The sequence below is a fragment of the Carlito syrichta genome, unplaced genomic scaffold, assembly GCF_000164805.1.
Source record: "Carlito syrichta isolate Samal-C Ts95f unplaced genomic scaffold, Tarsius_syrichta-2.0.1 Scaffold301817, whole genome shotgun sequence".
Lineage (NCBI taxonomy): Eukaryota > Metazoa > Chordata > Mammalia > Primates > Tarsiidae > Carlito > Carlito syrichta.
Window position 1 is genome coordinate 2,178 of NW_007245913.1, and position 21,815 is coordinate 23,992.

At 35.9% G+C, this 21,815-nt stretch overlaps 1 protein-coding gene across 1 annotated transcript in view; it reads left to right on the top strand.

Moving 5' to 3' along the window:
• The first annotated feature begins 1,026 nt into the window (after positions 1-1,026).
• Positions 1,027-21,815, top strand: part of RAB3GAP2 (RAB3 GTPase activating non-catalytic protein subunit 2) — a 38,690-nt gene continuing 17,901 nt past the window's right edge. The window contains exons 1-11 of the mRNA XM_008055303.2: positions 1,027-1,239; positions 1,784-1,927; positions 2,158-2,240; positions 2,589-2,653; positions 6,791-6,881; positions 10,375-10,502; positions 13,342-13,555; positions 13,923-14,020; positions 19,168-19,273; positions 19,893-20,053; positions 21,071-21,299. Of these exons, the coding sequence (XP_008053494.1) occupies positions 1,809-1,927; positions 2,158-2,240; positions 2,589-2,653; positions 6,791-6,881; positions 10,375-10,502; positions 13,342-13,555; positions 13,923-14,020; positions 19,168-19,273; positions 19,893-20,053; positions 21,071-21,299 (1,294 nt within the window). The 5' untranslated portion in view covers positions 1,027-1,239; positions 1,784-1,808. The remainder of the gene's footprint in view (positions 1,240-1,783; positions 1,928-2,157; positions 2,241-2,588; positions 2,654-6,790; positions 6,882-10,374; positions 10,503-13,341; positions 13,556-13,922; positions 14,021-19,167; positions 19,274-19,892; positions 20,054-21,070; positions 21,300-21,815) is intronic.

Genomic DNA, 21,815 nt, shown 5'->3' on the forward strand with positions numbered 1-21,815 from the left:
GGCTGGTCATGAACTCCTGGGCTCAAGCAATCTGTCCACCTTGGCCTCCCAAAGTGTTAGGATTATAGGCGTAGTCACCACATCCAGCTTTTTCATTTTGTTTTGTTTGTTTGTTTTTTGAGTTGGAGCCTCACTCTGTCATCCAGGCTGTAGTGCAGTGACACGATCACGGCTCACTGCAGCCTCAACCTCTTGGACTCAGGTGATCTTTCCCCTTCAGCCTCCTGAGTATCTGGGACTACACATGCATGCCACCACTTTCTGTTAATTTTTTTTAATTTTTATTTTTTTTTATAGAGATGAGGTCTCACTATGTTTCCCAGGCTGGTCTCAAACTCCTTGCCTCAAACAATCTTTCTGTCTTGGCCTCCCAAAGTACTGGGATTACAGGAATGAACCACTACGCCTAGCCAAAAAGGGAATCTTTTAAAGACAGGGAGGGAAGGGAATGGAGCATGAGGGGTAATCAGGTGGCTTCAGTGATATCAATAATATTTTCTTTTTAATGAGAAAAGGTGATCAGGTGCAATTGGCTCATGCCTGTAATTCCAGCACTTTTTGGGAGGCTGAAGTGGAAGGATTGCTTAAACTCAGGAGTTCAAGGCCAGCCTGGGCAACATAGTGACATCTTGTCTCTACAAAAACAATAATATAAATAAGTTGGGCATGGTGGTGTGTGCCTGTAGTCTCAACTACTCAGGAGGAGGCTGAAGGATTGCCTGAGTCCAGGAGGTCAGGGCTTGGTGAGCCATGAGTGTGCCGCTGAACTACACAGCCTGGGTGACCCCTAACTCAAAAAAAAAAAAAGAAAAAGTGATCTGAAACAAATATAGCAAAATACTAAGATTTGATTAGGCTTAGTGATAGATTGCTTATTTATTTTATCGTTTCTGTTTAAGATACTTCATAATGGTACTTTTATAGCTGTTCTCTTCCCACCCATATTCCAGAGTATTTTAGGGGGCTGTTACTAAATCTAGATTAATTTAAATAATTAACTTCCTTTTTCCTCTGTCTCTGAGGTTACCGAGATGCACAGATTGGATGGATTCAAATTGTAGAGGACCTCCATGAAAGAGTACCAGAAAAGGTGGATTTTTCCCCTTTTGGAAATACTCAGGGTCCAAGTCGAGTAGCTCAGTTCCTTGTCATCTATGCGCCAAGAAGAGGAATTTTAGAAGTATGGAGCACACAACAGGGACCTAGAGTAGGAGCTTTTAATGTGGGGAAACACTGCAGGTAAGCTACAAACCCTGGCATTTTAAAATACAGGAATGTTTTTATTAAACTAAATTTTTACTAAAGCTGTTTGTTAGACTGCAAGTTGTTTGAGAATTGTAATATTCTTTATTATGGTTTTTCTGTGAGTGCTTGACATATAGTTAAGGATTAAGTATTTAATAACAAATAAACATTGAAAATGCCATGATATGCGCTGAGTTAAAGTTAGCTTGGTGCTGCTGTTTGCCCCTTACTTATTCTGTGAAGGCTCAAAAGGAGAGGCTTCTTCAGATTTCTCTAGTGATAATAAGTGCAGTGAATGCTTTGTTTGCCACTGAAACATAGACCTAATTGTGTTCATTTAACTTTGTAGACCCTTTTATCAAGGCACAGCTCTGCCAGTAGAGTCCTGCTCACTTATGCTTTTGGTATCAGTATTTATTTGCCTTATTAATGCTCCTGAATTGATAATCATGTCAGGTTTCCTAACTATAATAAAAGCATTTTTGGTCGTTTCTTTGTTTTCTGATATTTTTACCATATTGATATGTGATTTCCATAGGCTACTATATCCTGGCTATAAAATAATGGGCTTAAATAATGTTACTAGTCAGAGTTGGCAGCCACAGACTCACCAGATATGTCTTGTTGATCCAGTGTCTGGAAGTGTGAAAACAGTGAATGTTCCCTTCCATTTAGCACTGAGGTAAGATTTATTGATTGATGTTGTGCCTGCTGATTGATGTTTCTCTAACTTTTCCTAGTTCCTTAGTTTGCTGTGCTTTCTTTTCAGTTATTGTATAATTGTTTATTTTAGCATCAGGTTGATATTTTTTAAGTTAGATAGGAAACATATAAAGGAAAAAGAAAGTTGAAGTATGTCAGAAAGAAAACAATTTCACATTCCAAAAGAATTTATTGTATTTGTTGTTTTAGTGATAAGAAGAGTGAACGAGCCAAGGATATGCACCTAGTGAAGAAACTAGCAGCCTTACTGAAAACAAAATCTCCCAATCTTGGTAAGTATTCTTTAGTTCAAATAATAAAGTATATAGTTCTGTCATTTTAAAAATCAGTAAAATACTCTGAATGGAGCAATGTACTTAAATGCGTTGATGAGCTGTCTTAATTCCTTTCAGAATGAGGTGAGGTACAAGTACTCACTTGTACTTCTTATTGGAATTACTATGTAAGGATGAAGTGTGCCATCCAGAGAATATTAAAATTCATAATGGTAAAACAATAATGTGAGAGAGTGCAAAACCCTTTAGACTGACTGATGGTACAAATTTATTCATTTTCTTTCAGAATAATATTTCACTGTTATAAAAGTGAAAATTTTACTTTGATTAATTTTTTCTTTATAGATTTGGTCGAAACAGAAATAAAGGAATTAATTCTTGATATTAAATACCCTGCCACCAAAAAGCAAGTAAGTATATATCATATTTTAATTTTCCTGCTAGTAGCTATAGTACATCCCTCTTAAGAAAAATCTTTGTTTTCCTATTTCCCTCCAAATAGGACAGGCTAAAGCCTTCAAGTTTTTATTATGTTCATCCCTTTTAATATTCCCGTCTGGAAGTTCCTGTTGTCTGTCTTTTTTAAAAGTTAAGTAGTATTATCATGCACGTGAATCCATGTGTTTTATACACACAACACATGCACACATCCATACATAATATATACTTGGATTAAAAAATAATAATAAAATAAATACATGTGATTGACCACCCACCTTAGGAAATAGAGTCTTACTAGGAACTCTAACAAGCCCTATGTGTCCCTCCTCAGTGCCATCCTCTTCTCCCATCCCTAAGGTAACCACAATGCAGAATTTTGTGGTTCTCTCTTTTGCCCTTTTTTATGGTTATGTCATTCTCATGTGATTCCTTTGAAACCTATTGATGTGTTTCCTGCCTTTTAAAAATTTATGCAAACGTTTAGGTGTTTATATAAAAGGAGTCATGATTTGTCTTCTTCTGTGACTTTAGTTTTTCCTTCACCATTATGTTTCTGTGTCATTCATATTGACACTGAGTAGCTATAGTTGCAGCTACAGTTGATTCATTTATTATATCATATGAATTGTACTCTGACCATAATTTGTTCACTCTCCTATCAGTAAACATTTGTTTCCATCGTTTTGCTATTACAAACAATGAATGATACTGTGCTTATGTTTGTACTTGTTTCTTGGTACACATATGCAAGAGTTTTCCTTGAGTTTATACCTAAGAGTGGAATTACTAGGGTGTTTGCTTCTTCAGCTGTACAAGTTGGTGACTAATTGTTTCTCAAAATAGTTGTACTAATTTATACTCTGTAATAAGAGTCCCCGTTGCTCCATAGCCTCAACATTCCGTAGTATTGTCAGACTTGTTACTTTATGCCAAGCTAATGTTATAATGTGGTCACTGATTGTGATTTCTTTTACTCCCACTTCTTCGATTCAGATTCCTCATAATACTGCCTCCAGGTCCCAGCTCTATAAATTCTTACATGACACTTAATTCCCTATGGATAACTCTGAACTCCTACTCTAGTTTTAATGAGAACTGGATAGTTAATGACTACTTATTTTCTAATTATTTCATGTATATTAGCCATAGCTCCCAAACTTTTTCTCGTTAGTTCTTTTATTTTTTATTTTTTATTTTTTTTGAGTTGGAGCCTCACTCTGTCGCCCAGACTGGAGTGCAGTGGCCGCTCCCGGCCACCACAGCTTCAACCTGCTGGGCTCTGGCAATCCTTCCTCCTCAGCCTTCCGAGTAGCTGAAACTACAGGCGCATGCTACCACGCCCGGCTAATTTTTTGATTTATTGTAGAGATGAGGTCTTGCCAAGTTGCCCAGGTGGGTCTCGAACCCGCAGGCTCAGGCAATCCACTCACCTCAGCCTCCCAAAGGCACGGGATTACAGGCTGAGCCACCGAGCCCAGCTTCGTTAGTTCTTTTAAACTCCTTCAAGTAGGAACCTTGCCAAATACTTCATTTTTTATAATTCACAGCATCTACAATAATGCTACTGTGAAAATATAAGAAAGAAAAACAAGTCACAGTGTTTTTTTCTATTTTCTTACACAGTCTCTCAACACTTCTGCCACTAGATGGGTGGGTTTTTTTTTTTCTCATTTACCAACTAATTTCTCTGGCATATTCTCCAGCTAACACCAGCTGAGTGTCCTCTAATTCAATTCTAGCACTATCTACCTAGAGATAGCATCAGATCTCACAGGTTAATGTAATGGCTCTGTTCTGTAACACTTCCCCCACAGCAAGCACTGGTTGCAAGTAGTAGGTTGTCACCTACTTCTGACCAACTGAATATAAATTGTGGTTCCCATAACTCCTTCCTTAGGTTTGATGAATTTACTAGAACAGTTCACAGACTCAGGGAAACACTTTACTGACGTTGATTCATTTATTATAAAGGAAATTACAGAGGATACAAAGGAACAGCCAGATGGAAGAAATGCATAGGGCAAAGCATGTGGGAAGGGGTAAGGTGCAGAGCTTATTTTCTCCAGGCGAGCTCCCTTTCAGGAACCTTGACATGTTCAGCTATCCAGAGCTCTTTTCAAATCTTTTGTTTATATATACATAAAATGTGTGAATATATGTGTGTGTGTGTGTGTGTGTGTGTGTGTGTGTGTGTGTATAATTTTTTTTTAATGAGGCTTCATTACATAGGCATGATTACATCATGGGCCATTGGTGATCAACTCAGTCTTCAGGTTGTTGCTCTTCCCTAGAGTCTAGGGGAATGGGACTAAGAGTCCCAACTCTAATACATCGTTGGTTCCACTAGTAACCTGCCCACCCCCCATCCTGGGCTATCCAGGAGCCCTCCAAGAGCCACGTCATTAGAACTAAAGAGCACCCTCCACTTAAGAAATTACAAAGGTCTTAGGAATTCTCTGTGTTAGGAATAGAGCAGGGAGGGGAGGTGAAGGGTCAAAAACCAAATGTTAGAAAAAAGAATCTCTAGCACCTCTGTCTGCAGGGGGATTAGGAGCTCTGTCTCAAGAGCTAGGAAAGAGACTAAGCATTAGAATAAAAGTTTCTCCTAGCATTCCTATTGCTCAGGAAATTACAGGGGCTTTAGGAGCTCTATGCCAGGAACCAATAAGTATATTTCTTTTTATTTTATAGCTGCATACATGGGAGGATTAAATGAACAGTGATTTCTGTTGCAGTCAATTTTAAAAACTTTTTTTATTACTGTAGAACAGGCAAGTCTCTGTGACTTTTAATCGTGTTTTCCATTCCACTGACAGTGCTAATAAGGTCTCTTTCTCCTCAGGGCAAAGTCTCAGTTATTAAAGATGACACAATGATGACAGTGGGCATGTAGAGAGGCAGTTTAAGGAATCTTCGTTGGAGATAGTCATAACCCAACAATTCTTCTCATTTTGATGCCATCTTCCTTCTCATCATATTCATAGTAAAATAAAATGGGGAAACCAGCATAGTGCAAGCTATCTTCTCGATTTACAAATGTTTTGGGGGGTTTTTTTGTTTGTTTTTTTAGTATACTACTGAATCATGTATGAAGTTGTGATTTTATTTAAAAAGTTGGAAAACCCAATAGTGAAAGTTACATATTGTTTTACACTAGAAAAAGGGAAGAAACCAATTCAGACTTTGGGACACTTAATGATAGGTAGGAAAGTAAGCCAGGTGCTAGCCTGTATAATCATAAGCGAAACAAGGGCAGAATACATTTGTCCTGGGTTCTTGCCTCTTTTAGTCACTTTCTTTATATCCTCAAGGTAAGCTGCTGCTTTATATGCCTGACCAAAATCTTGAACCACTCTGTAAGCCCATTTCTCCTACACAAATACATAGAGGTTATTGCTATGATCTGGTATTTGTTTCATGCCACATTCTCAGCCTACTTTTCAAATGATTTAATCTCATCAATTAAAATCCAATTTAATGGGTTAATATGAAAGGATGAATATAAACTTTAACCATTGTGTCTAACCCATTGATGTTTCTGATAGTTGTTAATTTAGGCGTGAAGAAATATTTTGGAACTGGTTATAAAGAATCTTATATGGGGTGAGGGATGGGGAGAGGTTGGTAGGGTAGGCAGGTACTATATATATCTAGCATGGCCTACAGATTCAGCCTGCTATGCTCAAATGTGGTAAATAAGCTATAACTAAGTTGCTCTCAGCTCCTTTTTATTAACTTGACAATAACCTCTGCTTTTCATTTATGCCTAGATAATATAGGCTTAGTCAAACTCTTTTTACTGGTAAATAGCTTTGTCTCTGTTTCTGTTTTGTCTTGGCCATTCTATTAAACAGCAGTTGCCACCTAGTTGTTTATTCTCAGTCTAGACTTTCTGTCATTGGACCATATTTGGCAGGACATGAAGTTGATTACATATTACTTATGATGCAACTTCAGTTTTAGGGTATGAGTACTTACTAACACTTCTTAGATACGGAGCTTCCCTTTGAAAATGGGGGTAGTGGAAGTGTAGACAAAAATGTAAAATTTATAAAACAAAATCATTGCTTTATAGTTATTAGAATTGCTCAACATCTTTCTTCTAGGCTTTGGAAAGCATTTTGGCAAGTGAACGTTTATCATTTTCCTGTCTTAGAAACGTCACTCAGACTTTAATGGACACTTTAAAAAATCAAGGTAATAAGGTTTGTACTGATTGGAGATTATGGTCTTACTTCAAATTTTATAACTCTGATTATAGAAAGCTATTAATTGCTTATGATACCATCGTCTTACTAATGTCAAACTAATATATATAAGAAATAAGGGAGGTGGACATGTTGGCTCATGCCTGTAATCCCAGGTCTTTGGGAGAAAAAGGTGGGAGCATTGCTTGAGCCCAAGAGTTGGAGACCAGCCTGGGCAACATAGGAAGACCTCAACTCTACAAAAAATAAAAATTAGCCAGACATGGTGGCATGCACTTATAGTCACAGCTACTCAGGAGACTGAGGTGGAGGGATCACCTGGGCCCAGGAAGTTGAGGCTGTGATGAGTCATGGTTGTGCCACTGCATTCCAGCCTAGGCAACAAAGTGAGACTCTAATTCAAAAATAAGTAACTAAATAAAGGAATCTTATTTATTCCCTATTTAATGTATGTAGTTGATCTTCATCTGAACTGTCTCTGAGTATACTGACTATTTTTTTCAAAATTAAAAAAAATCTTTGTAAGGAAAGATGTCAATATAGAATGATGAAGGGGGTTCTTCTGATATAGTATAGAACACTGTGAAAGCCAATGGCACAAGGGAAAAGTGAGTCGATGATATGCAAAAGCAACCAGGTTCTCTTGCTGACATTGCCTTTTATTTAACTTCATGAGAGAAGTGAATGTAGAAAGGCATTCTTAAGTAACGTTTTGACTGAGATAATGATAAAAAATATTTATTCTTTGAATTAATGTTCTATTAGTGTGTAACATCTACATCTTTTTTTTTTTTTTTTTTGAGTTGGAGTCTCACTCTGTCACTAAGATTGGACTGCAGTGGCCGCTCCCTGCCACCGCAGCCTCGTCCTTTTGGGCTCCGGTGATCCTTCTGCCTCAGCCTTCCAAGTAGCTGGAACTATAGGCGCACGCTACCATGCCCAGCTAATTTTTGATTTATTGTAGAGATGAGGTCTCACCAAGTTGTCCAGGCGGGTCTCGAACCCACGGGCCCAGGCAATCCACTCACCTCAGCCTCCCAAAGTGCTGGGATTACAGGCTGAGCCACCGAGCCCAGCTACATCTACATCTTCTTATCCATTTCCTTCATGAACAGAGTTTGGACTTCCAGAAATCACAGGTTACAATTAGATTACTAGTAACTTTTCTGAATTTTTTACTGTTTAAAATTTATTTGCCTGAGAAAGAATTACATGTGAAACCGGAGTTTAACTTCATAATATATCCTGCAGAGCTGGCAAAATTCAATATATTCTGAACTTCTAACATCAATTAAGTTGTAGTGTGCAGTGGACTAACTTCATCTAGTCATGACTTGTTTGTTGTGTTAATTATGTAAAACCAGCTTTATATTTAATTATGTTTAAGCCAGCTTAAAATGGCTTAACGAACAGATCATGATTTGTTATTTCAGGATTTCTAGCATCCTAATTTTGAGACTCTTTTTTTTCATTATTGATGGTTTTTCAATAGATGTATGAAACTGACTTAGGTAAACAGTGAACTTCTTCAGTGCACAAAACTTGTTAGAAAAATATCTCTTTTAAAAAACATAATATTCTTTTATTAAAAACATCCAGTCCACTTTCAATGCCACAAAGATAAAGAAAGACAAAATTATGAACTTCACATCAACGTGGATGGATTTAGAGTTTTTTATACTCAGTGATCTATCACAGAAACAATGAACAGAGTACCACATGTTCTCACTCATAAGTGGGCCTTGAACACTTATCACAATACCATGAGAAAGAGATTGGCAGTAGTGGGACACTGTCAGGGGAGGCAGGGAGAACACATAGCATCACTAAGGGTACCTGATCCTAAACCAGGGGAAGTGAGAATCAGTGGGAGGCCCAAACTTCACTCACCTGTATGTAAACCATTTCTGTACCTAATCCTGACTTGTAACCTACATCTGTAAAATTTTTAAAAAATTAAAAAAAAACAAAAAACCCTCAGGCTCGGTTGTTTAGCCAGTAATTCCAGCACTTTGGGAGGCTGAGACGAATGGATTGCCAGAGCCTGAGGGTTTGAGACCAGCCTGGGCACTTGGCAAGGCCTCCTGTCTACAATAAATAAAAAATTCGCCATGTGTGGTAGTGTGCGCCTGTAGTTCCGGCTACTTGGAAGGCTGAGGCGGAAATATCTCCGGAGCCCAGCAAGTCACGCTGGGGTGGCTGGGAGTGTGCCACTGCACTCCAACCTGGGCAATGGAATGAGACACCAATTCAAAAAAAAAGAAAAGAGCACAATATACTTATAAAGCCCCTCCTACCCCTCAAGGCCTTATCAAATTTTATTAAATGAAAAATTTTCTTGCACTGGTCTGGGAGTAACCAAATACCATTGTTGCAGTTCTGTAAGATCATCAATTTCAAGCTCTACTCATAAATAAGATTCCGAAAGACTTTGAGTATTTTTTACATTAAGTTTTATTATGACTGTAAGAACTTTAGCAGTATTTCGTGTTACTGTTTTTTAAATAACAGTTCTTGTGGATTTTCAGTCTCTCTTTTTAAAGAATAATTATTTGTTTTATATTAGATGTAAATACTTAAGTTATTATACAGAAATGCATTATTTAAAGAGTATTTCTCTAGAACTAATCTTGAATAAAGTCAAATTTAATTGATAGAGGGTATTAAGTAAAATTCTATTTTGGGTCTTTTTGCCAGCCTTTCTTGAGGTTGCATCTGTCATAACCCACAGTTTCTGGTTGAATTGTGTTATATTTGACCACCATGATGATAAGAAGAGCCAGGCATATTTATGTATCCTCGGTATGTGAACACAATAGACAGTTAATGCATTATGGGCTGAGGGAGAATATTTTTAAAGATATTTCTAAATCATTTCTTTTTATTTATTTATTTATTTTTTTTTTGAGTCAGAGTCTCACTTTGTTGTCCAGTCTGGATGGAGTGCCCTGGCACGTCCACAATCATTTCAGCGTACATCCGCTGGGCTAACCGCGATCCTTTCACCTCAGCCTTCCAAATAGCAGGAACAACAGGCGCACGCTACCAGGCTTGGCTAATTTTTGATTTTTATCGTAGAGACAAGGTCTTGCCTATTTGCCCGCACTGGTCTCGAACTCGCGGGCTCAGACAGTCCACTTGCCTCGGCCTAAAGTGCTGGGATAACAGGCTGAGTCACTAAGCCCGGCCTAGATCATTTCTTTGTATTTCAGTATTAGACAAAGATATTTCTGCTTTCTTTTATTTTGCTTTTACCTCTTTACTATTAAAGTATCTTATTGTATTTAAAAACTTAGACATCTTGCCACGTCAGAAAAATTATCTTTTGTTTGAAAAATCTGATATAGCTTAAGCATCCCAGTATTTATTATAGAAGAATATTAGGGAATTAATTATATAATATTAAGAGATTTAATGAAAGAAAAACCATTTTATTCATCTATTAGATATATTTCTTAAATATTTTTCCTTTTGTGTTTTAGAACTTGAGTGTGTGGACGAGGGATTGCTACAGTTTTGTACCAATAAACTGAAATTGCTGCACCTTTATGAATCTGTCAGTCAATTAAATTCCCTGGATTTTCATCCAGACACACCATTCTCAGATAATGTGAGTAATCTCAAATTTTAGTATTATACAAATAATCTCTTTGATTATTTTTAATTTTTTAAATTGGTAGTTAAAAAGTAGAAAATTTTAAAAAAATTTTTTAAACTTCAAGGGGCTGGGTGTGGTGGTTCACACTGGTAATTGCAGCACTTTGGGAGTCTGAGACAGGTGGATTATTTGAGTTTAGGAGTTTGAGACCAACTCCTATTTTGACCAACTTCTATGTTGAGGGCAATGTAGTGAGACCTCATCTCAAAAAACAAAACAAAAAGCGTTAAAGGTATATTTTCGTTATCTGCTTGGGTCTGTGTGCCTTGTTGGTAAATTTATATTATTTATGCAAGAATATTAAATTTTGTTGTTAATTCATTTTTGCTATCCTGGAATTGTAGGTTTTTTTCCAACTCTTTTTAAAAGATTGCTTCTTAAGACTACTTCTTCTGGACAAGATTTGCTATTAAAACATATTCAATTTACTGATATGGAGAAACTGTATTATCTTTTAGAGAAAAAAATGATTCTGCCAAATAGAAAAGATCAATTTTTCTATGTTGTTGTTGTGCAAACTCATGTAACTTGCTCTTGTGTATGCTACATAAAGAAATACATTAAAAAAATATTCTTACATGAAAGTGTTTAAAACAATTATAATAAATGTTCTATGTCTTTATTTTATAAAACATAGAAAAGGAGTGACAGCTCTTGTCATCTTTATTACACTGCAATATTGCCTACTTCCAGGGAGTATAGACAAAAGTCTTACCATTCAGAGAAATAAAGTCTCTCTTAATAGAGAAGAGAGAGAAATAGTGTCCTTTCTTCCCTCAGATGACTGTGTGATATTGGGCAGGTTGCCCACCTTTATAAAGTGCCTCATGTCTTCTACTTATCTAGTAGAGGATTGTTAAATTATTTTAGTGATTTGTCAAGTCATTGATAATGCTTTTTTAAAAAGTATCTGGTATATTTGAAAGTTATTTGAGCTTTAAAGTAGAAGCCTTTTATTTTATATACACATACAAATTTTTTTTCGAACAAAAAAATTTTTTAAACAAAAAAATCAGAAAAGATTTTCTGCTTGTGATGGAAACAACTCACATGTTCTGATATCTTGTATTTTATCTTAAGGATTTTAGATGGATTTTATATTGCATTTTAACAATAATCTATTCATTATGATATTCTGTTATTGTCATTATAAATGACAAAATCATTTTTCAGGAGATTTTGTTTTTCTGTCTACTTTAGCAATAGTGTAAAATAATTTTAAGCAACAGGAAGGTTTAAATTGATTAAGTGATATATACAGGATTGCCTAGACGCTTAGTAAATTCTTCAATACATAGTTTTTTCATGAGATTCAAACTCTCTTATGTGTACCCCATCACAAAAGGTTTTATACTTTCTAAAATGACATGCATCATTAATAAGCCCCTATAGAATTAATTTCCATTTGGTAGCCCAATATACAGCACCTTGTAGAAATTATTTCCACTGGATAGATCAAATATAATATGCAAAGATAAAAGAATTACAATAATTTAAAATCAGTTGGCAAATATTCTTTTCAGTTTATTTTTATTACTTTTAAAACACTTTTTAAGACTTAGAACCATATTTTGCTGTAGGCTTGTTTGTTCATAAACATGCAGCCACTTCTAGAGTGAATGGCTGGTTTTGCACATACCAAACTAAACATCAAATGTGCTGTTTGTAGGACATAAACATATAAATTTACATATAAATTTAGTATATTGTATTTCTAATAGCATTTTGTAGTTTACTACTTGTTTTTAAAAATAATAGTCTATAGTATATAAACAAATGAAGCTTCTCTTATTTAAGAATGCAGCTTTAGCCGGGCTCGGTGGCTCAGCCTGTAATCCCGCGCCTTTGGGAGGCTGAGGTGAGTGGATTGCCTGAGCTCGCGGGTTCGAGACCCGCCTGGACAGCGAGACCTCATCTCTACAATAAATCAAAAAATCAGCCGGGCGTGGTAGCGAGTGCCTGTAATTCTGGCTACTTGGAAGGCTGAGGCGGAAGGATCTCCGGAGTCCAGCAAGTCGAGGCTGCGGTGGCTGGGAGTGGCCACTGCTCTCCAGTCTGGGTGACAGAGTGAGACTCCAACTCAAAAAAAAAAAGAAAAAGAATGTAGCTTTATGGATGTAGCATGGAAGAAAGAAAACTTTGCTTGCCATGGCAAATTTATGGCCTTTGAGTATGTGCACTCACACACGTGTGTATACTTGATCCTAATTTAGAAAAATAATAGTAGTGTCAGGATTTGTTTCTGCACATATGATATGTAAAAATAGTTTGAAAGGCTGGCAGATTGTATCCCTGAACACCACAAAGTGGACTTATATGTAGAGTACGATGAGAATTGTTTGCCCATATTTTTACTTACAGTGTTTATGCTGTTTAATAAATAATCATTAAATTCAAATAGTTTTTTCGTTTCCTCAGAATGGCAAGAATTGCATTTGATACCCTTTCAATTTTTTTCTAATTACACAATAGTACACATTTATTAAAATTCTAATATTTTAGAAGATTATAGAGAGCTCTCAGGAAGCTTTCTGAAATGGTACTTTTAGTAGTATATAGTGTTTCAAGATTAGTTTACTTTATTTAAATAACTTTCTACTCATGAAATGTAATTTGACAGTAGAGTTTTAAGCAGAGCACATTATAGCCATCACATAAATTAAAAAGTCATCTTTTGCTTACAGCCTTGAATTTCAGTTTAGACAATGGGGTTGACACATATGACAGATTCACAGATTCATAGAAAGAGATATGGTCTTTTGAGAACTTTTTTTTTTTCCTATTTTTTAAGGACTTGGCTGTGTTACTAAGGCTTGATGAAAAAGAACTGCTTAAGCTCCAGGCATTATTAGAGAAGTATAAGCAAGAGAATACCAGGACTAATGTTCGATTTTCTGATGATAAAGATGGTGTGTTGCCTATAAAAACATTCCTAGAATATTTAGAATATGAGAAAGATGTGCTCAACATAAAGAAGATAAGTGAAGAGGAATATGTGGCTTTAGGCAAGTAAAATAATAAACTACTCTTTGTATCCTCCCTCTTCCAGAAGAAAACCTTGTAGGAGCATATAGCATCTAAAGGATTCCGTTTGTTTTGAAAGAGTTTAATGTACTATATATTTCTTGTCCACAAAAGCTACTCTGGATCTATATGCACTGTCTTGCAAGTTGTATTAACAATATACAAAGAGACAATGTTAGACATGTAATGATTTGCTTTCTGCTTTAATAAATCAAGCATGTTGAACCATTAGTTTCTCTTCCCTCATACTGTTTTGCTTCTCTGGAATTCTAGATTGTAATTCAGGAAGACTGTTAACCCAAATCATAAGTAGTCATTGATTAATGTGTTTTGTTTTGGTCCTACTAGGCAGTTTCTTTTTTTGGAAGTGTTTGCATGGAGAAAGTTCCACTGAGGATATGTGTCATACTTTGGAGTCTGCTGGACTTAGCCCTCAGCTGTTATTGGTAAGGTTTTTTTTGTTGCTGGATTCAGTGCTTCCTTGTGAATGTCATCCAGAGTATCATTCCTTTTTAATCATTGTCTTTTAGTATGTCTTACATACATGACAACCTTCTAAAAATGATCAAATAAATTTGTAATCCACATATTTAACATCCTATTTTACTTTTCTTGTTCCATGCAAATTTTAACAAACATATGTCTGAAATAAACATCCTGACATGTATGCATGCATTTAAAATAGAATTTGATCATCAGTAAAAACTGTCATGTTTGAACTAAAAATGGTATTAAAAACAAAATAAATTTAACTTAAAACAATATGGAATTGTTATCAAACATTTTCAAACTTTGAATGTATGTTAGGATATAATCTCTAAGCTATAACAAATGTAAAACAAAAGAATCATCTAGTGGAGAATTTGCAACACTAACTGTGCCCTTTCTGAAAACAGCAAGGAAAGTTAACCCGTCATCATCAGTTCTTCCTTATTACTTGCCCTTTACACATGCACTTATTTATAGTTGTCCCTCAGTATCCATGGGGAATTGATTTCAGGAACCTCCTGCACATACCAAAATCCACAGATGCTGAAGTCTCATATCAAAGGGTGTAGTATTTGCATATAACCTATGTATATCCTCCTGCATACTTTAAATCATCTCTAGATTACTTATATTTCCTAATACAATATAAGTGCTATGTAAATAATTGTTAAAATGTGTTATTTAGGGAATAAAGACAAGAAAAAAAGTCTGTATATGATCAGTATAGGTACAGCAATCCCTTTTTTTTTTTTTTTTTCTGTATGTTTTTGACCTATGTTTGGTTGAATCCATAGTTGCAGATCCTGTGAATATGGTGGGCCAACTGTACACACTCTTTCACATTTCCACTCACATATTTTAGCCAGGATTTGGACATCCTTGGTCTGTGAGCTTGTTGACTGTGTTAATGTGTTGCTTTTATTGTATTTTTGTCTGGTTTTGGAATCAGGGTAATGTTGGTCTCATATAATAAGTTTGACCTTATAGGATAAATTTGAAGTTCCCACTTCAATTTTTTGAAGTAGTTTGAATAGAATTGGTATTTGCCCTTTTTTAAATGTTCAGTAGAATTTAGCAGTAAATCCATCAGGTATTGGGTTTTTTATTTATTTTCATTTTTATGGGATTTAGCAGTAAATCCATCAGGTATTGGGCTTTTTATTTATTTTTATTTTTATGGGAGATCTTTTATTATGACTTCGATCACTTTACTTATTATTGGCTGTTTGTTTGAGTTTTCTATTTCTTTATGGTTCATTCTTGAAAGGTATATATGTCCAGAAATTTATTTGTTTCTTTTAACTTTTCCAATTTGTGTTAAACAGTTGTTCATAGCAGTCTGTAATAATCCTTTATAGTTCCATGGTATCAGTTGTACTGTTTGCTTTTTTGTCTGATTTTATTTATTTATCTCTTTTTTTATAGTCTAGCTAAAGGTTTGTTGATTTTGTGTATCTTTTTTAAAAAACAACTTTTTGTTTTGTTGATCTTTTGTATTGTTGTTTTAGTCTCAATTTCATTTATTTGTGCACTGATCTCTATTATTTCTTATCTTCTACTCATTTTGGGTTTGGTTTAATCTTTCTTTCCTAGTTCCTTGAGGTACATTGTTGGATTGTTTATTTGTAGTCTATTTTTTAGATATTTATTGCCACAAACTTTCTTTTTAGTTACCACTTCTGCTGTGTCTCATCAGTTCTGCTATGTTGTGTTTCCATTTTTATTTGTTTCAAGAAATTTTTAAATTTCCTTCTTAGTTTCTTCACTGACCCATTGGTCATTCGTGAACTTGCTGTTTAATTTCCATGTATTTGTATGGTTTCCAAAGTATATTTTATTACCGGTTTCTAGTTTTATTCCATTGTGGTCAGAAAAGATATTTGATATGCTTTTTGGCTTTTTAGAATTTGTTGAGACTTGTTTTGTGGCCATACGGTCTGTCCTAGAGAATGTTGTATGTGCTGGTGAAAAGAATGTGTATTCTGTAGCATTTGGATAAAATGTTCTGTAAACGCCCATGAGGTCCATTTGGTCTAGAGTATAGTTTAACGCCGATGTCTTTTTGTTGATTTTCTACCTGGATGATCTGTCTGCTGCCAGAAGTGATGTTGAAGTCCCCTACTGTTATTATATCACAGTCTTTTTTCCCTTTAAATCTATTAATATTTGCTTTATATGTGCTCTGATTTTGAGCACAAATTCGAGGGGGCACCCTCCAAAACACTGAATTATTTTTTGGAGGGCGGGCCCCTTGTAATACAGGCTCCCCCCACTAGGTAAGTGTTCTAGGAACTCATTGGCATCAGTGTACCAGCTATAGTTGTTGTGAGAGGCTACATTCAGCTTCAGTGATTTTTTTTTGGATATTCTTTCAATTTGTTTGACCATTTCGTGATGGGTGATTTACCAGTCACCCATCACACTGAGTGTTTAGCTTTTTGACCACAAACTCATGCCCCGCCCTCCCTTTTCACCCGTTCTCACCCCAAGTGACTTTTTTTTGCCTCCCTGGATGAAAAAAGTCCTCAAAGGGAAACATTTTGCTGATGTGGAAGAGGTAAAACAAAAAACGGCACAAGCACTAACAGACATAAAAACTGAAAACTTCAAAAACTGTTTTGAGCAGTGGAAAAATGTCTCAATAAGTTTATTGCATCAAATGGAGAGTATTTTGAAGATGACTGAAGTTTAAATATTTAAGAAAAAATACACAATTTTTAATAAATTCCAGGTTTTTTTGTTGTTACATCTCTGCTGAATCTACCTCCTTTATCATTAGATGATGATCTTTTTTGTCTCTTTTTGCAGTTCTTGGCTTAAAGTCTGTTTTGTCTGATATAAGTAAGCTATTCCTACTTTTTGTTTGTTTGCTTTCATTTGCATGGGATATCTTTTTAAATCCCTTCACTTTTGCTGTATGTGTGTCTTTATAGGTAAAGTGGATTTATTGTGGGCACCATACAGTTGGGTCTTATCTTTTAATCCATTCAGCTACTCTAAGTTTTGTTTTTAGAACCAGGGTGTTGCCATGTTGCCCAGGCTGTTTTCCAACTCCTAGGCTTAAGCAATTCTCTTGCTTCAACCTTTTGAGTAGTAGTAGGAACTACAGATGTGTACCACTGCACCCAGCTTGCTCTGTATTTTAATAGAAGAATTTAGCCTATTTATATTGTGTTATCATTGATAGGTAAGACCTTACTACTGCCATTTTGTTACTTGTTTACTAGTTGTTGTGTATCTCCTCTTTTCCTTTCTTCCATTCTTTCTTTGTTAGTGGTTAAGTCATTTTCCCTGGTAATATGTTTTAATTCACTACTTTTGATTTGTAATGCATCTATTATAGGTTTTGTTATGCAGTTACCATGAAGCTTACAAAAAACATTCTATAGTTCTAACAGGTATTTAAAACCAAAATCAGCTTAACTTTGATCACAAAGAAACAAACGAACCTCACAAAACAACAAAACAAAACAACCTGTATACATTAACTCCCTTCTCTTTCTACATTTTGCATTTTTGGTGTCACCATATACATTTTCTGTATTGCCTATCTCTATCAAGTTGTTGTAGTTTTTATTATTTTTAATAGTTTTTGTCTTTTAGTTTTCTTACAAATGCATAAATAATTTAAATACCAAATTACAATATTAGTACAACAATCATGTCAGCTTATTTTCTTTTGATTTGAAGATGTTCCTTTAGCATTTCTTGTAGAACAGTTCTGGTAGCAATACATTCTCTCAACTTTTGTTTCTCTGGAAAAGTCTTTATCTTACCTTCATTTCTGAAGATTAACTTTACCTTTAATTGATACCAGTAGTTATAGATTTGACACTGTGTTATTCAACTTCACTTCCCCAGAATTACCTTTGAAAAAATTTTATAAATCTTAAAACTGTTTCAACTTTAAATAGATATGCTTGCTCATAAGCATCTTAAAAGTCACTTATGTTGACTTAAGTGTATTTGTTTAAAATCTTTTTAAAAACAATTTTTTAGTGATTTAAAAATTGGAGTTTGAGCCAGGCTCGGTGTCTCAGTCTGTAATCCCAGCACTTTGGGAGGCTGAGGTGAGTGGATTGCCTGAGCCTGCGGGTTCGAGACCCGCCTGGGCAACTTGGCGAGACCTCATCTCTACAATAAATTAAAAATTAGCCGGGCGTGGTATCGCGCACCTGTAGTTCCAGCTACTTGGAAGGATCGCCGGAACCCAGCAGGCCGAGGTTGTGGTAGTCGGGAGCGGCCACTGCACTCCAGTCTGGGCAACAGAGTGAGACTCCATCCAACTCAAAAAAAAAAAAGAAAGAAAGAAAAAAATTGGAGTTTGATAGGCTTATGTACTTTTTCTCCACTGTCATATCTGTGGTACCTTTGTATGACCAAGGCAAGGACGAGATCCGTAGTGCCAGATCTTCCCTCTTTCTCCAGTCAAAACCTACAGCCGAGTTTCACCTTGCTAGTCTACAGCAAATCCATGCTCACATAGTAATGTCCTTTCTAATAGTATGCTCCTTAATAGGAGTTTGAGTTGGAAGACAATGCTAAACTCAAAGAAGAGATGGAAATGGTAGAATTTAGATATCTGACAGAGAATAAAGAATCTCTTAAGAATCTTTTACTGGCTGAGCATGGTGGCCCGTGCCTGTAACCCAGCGCTTTGGGAGGTCAAGGCAGGAAGGTTGCTTGAGGTTTGGATTTGGAGACCAGCCTAGGCAACATAACAAGACCTCATCTCTACAAAATTAGCTGAGCATGGTGGCCTGTGTCTGTAGTCCCAGCTACTCAGGAGGCTGAGGCAAAAAGATTTCCTGAGCTCAGGATGTTGAGGCTATAGTGAGCTATAATTGTGCCACTGTACTCCAGAGCCTGGATAACAGAATAAGACCCTGACTGGGGGATGAGGGGGTGGAGCGGGAGAGAATCTTTTAGGCAAACAAGGTACCTAGTTCTGCCCCTCATATTAAATGAGACAGTAAGCAAACACTTATTTTCCAGCTCAAGAAGCTGCAGCATCCATATGCACATATATGCTGTCTAGGAAAGTGCAAGATTTTGTCCATGCTAAATATTTTTTAAACTTAAAAATATTTAAATTTGATTTTAGTCTCTGCTCCTGAGTGTTTGGCTTTCTAAAGAAAAAGATATTTTGGATAAACCACAGTCTGTCTGCTGTCTTCATACAATGCTGTCCCTCCTGAGCAAGATGAAAGGTAGGATGCTGGTGTATTTGTTTCCAAATTCTCGGGATTTATGCTCCTCTTGGAAGCAAAGTTTAGTGATTGAAATACCACAAAAACTGGAAGGGAAGATAGTTCCTCTTCTTAACAAAAGGAGACTGTAGTGAACAAAACATTTCACCATAGAGATTCTTTTATGTACTCATAGAATGCTTTTAGTGTATTTGAAGTATGCTTTAATTTATGAAAATTAAATTTGTATTTTGTATTATAAAAAATAACATGATGTAAACATACATTGACTCAGTACAGCAAAATGAATGGTCTTTGGTGGAGGTATTTTTAAAATTATTTTTGGTTTGATTATCAGAATATTAACCTATTAAAAAATTCAGTAGTTTTTAGTAATGATGAAAATATACCAATTAAAGATTTAATATTGATTACAAAACAGAATGACTAAGAGAGCATAAATAAATGGAATATAAATGTTCTGAATAAAATAGATTCTAGGTTTATTTTCCACTTCATTGAGAAATATACAAACATATCAGTAGGAAATTTAGTTTTTACATTAAGCTTAACATGAAAGATTAAACCCCAAAAATTGATGGGGTAAGAGTAGATTTCCATTTTTTCTCTTTCTCTGTAGTGGCCATCGATGAGACCTGGGATTCCCAGTCTGTGTCCCCATGGTGGCAGCAGATGCGTACAGCGTGTATTCAGTCTGAGAACAATGGAGCTGCTCTATTGTCTGCACACGTTGGGCATTCTGTTGCTGCACAGATAACGAATAATATGACAGAGAAAAAAGTAAGTGGGCAAGGGGGTGCTTTTCCTTTTCTGGGGATACGTCATCTTCAGTGTTCTAGAACATCTAGAATCTGAAATTGTGGCAAAAAACTTCTTATTTGTTTGGGGTTTTGGAGGATTGGGGGAGACAGATGGGAGGTGCTGCCCTCAATCTGTTTATTCAGATGCCATGCATACTTGAAGTTAGCAGTCATCACATAGCATCAGGGAAAACGTGCTGAAATTGGAGGCAGCGAACTGGTTCTCTGCCAATAGCTGGTGATTTGTGGTGAGTCCTTTTAAAATGAGTCACCTGGCTTTAGTTTTCTCATCTAAAAGAGGCCAGGGTTAGACTGTATCACTTCCCAGATTTAATCTAGGTCTGAAGTTCTATGATTGTTTTTACCCCCTCTCCTCCTTATACACCTAGCATTGACTGATTCAAATATAAGTGACCTACTGGACTTTGCTTTTCAGCTTTTCCTCATCACTTGAGAGCTCAAATATCTCTAGCTCATGGTGGATCAAATAACTTATTTTGGGGAGATGATACATTAATTTGGATGAGACACCTAAATAGGTCTGTGGCGATTCACTTAACATTGTCGGTCACAGTTGTTTATAGGCTAAATTTAATATTGCCAGCTTGAAATGTTTATAATGATGGAGAGAGACAAAATTTCAGATACAATTTTGAAATCGGTAAGTGCATTCTGAAGAGATGCCAATATCCTGATTGGTAACAGAGAGAAAAAACTGTGACCCTTGTCAAGGATGGCCCAGAAAACTTTTTGAAATGTACACTGGCTCAATCGGAGTCACAGTTTTTTCTCTGTTTTTTGAGGTCCAAAATTATCATCCTACCCCTGAGTCTCCAGTCTACTCCTGACCCTTGTGTTTCTTCCAGCTAGGCAGTAATATTTGTGAAACAGCATGTGTGTTTTGTATACTGGTTGTCCTTCAGCTTTCAAGTGAAAAACTCAAGTTAATGTTGATTCAGAATCTTTGCCAGAGAATCACCAGTGCAATTTTTATTAGTTTTCTCAAACAGTTTTGGGTATGGATTCAGAGGCTCTAACTGATTCCTGGGAGGCCCTTTCTCTCGACACTGAATACTGGAAACTCCTGCTGAAACAACTGGAAGATTGTCTCATACTGCAGACTCTGCTTCACAGCAAAGGGAACACTCAAACCTCTAAAGTGTTGTCACTGCAGGCGGAACCGCTTCCAAGGCTTTCTGTTAAAAAGTTATTAGAAGGAGGAAGGGGTAAGCTGAAGTTTGTTTGAACATTTGCATCCGTATTTTTATATTAGGAGATTTTTAATAGAAATAACTGAAAGAATAGGGAAAGAAAAATACACTCTGAGTAAAATATAATAACCCTCTGTATACTCCTCCTCAATTAATTTTCTCTAGGTCTGATTTAGTCAATTCCATGCTAAGAAATCCCCAGGTCCTTCCCTCTGCTTAACAAAATAAGCAGTGGTTCTCAAAGGGTGGTCAGAGTACCTCAGGAGTATGCTTTTTCCCTCTACATGTCTGTATGAGGCCGGATTTTCCTTATATAATTATAGTTAGATTTTGCCCATAAAGGTTTCATATATAGGCAAGTTAGTTGACTATTAACAGTAATATTATATTGCCCTCAAGAGCCTAGACAAGTGTCTTGCTAATCAATCTATTAAACTTATAATTTAAATGAAAATGTTTAAACATATATTCATTCCCTCATCTGTGTCTGATAAAGTAGATTTTGAATTTGCCAATATAGAAAGTATGTGG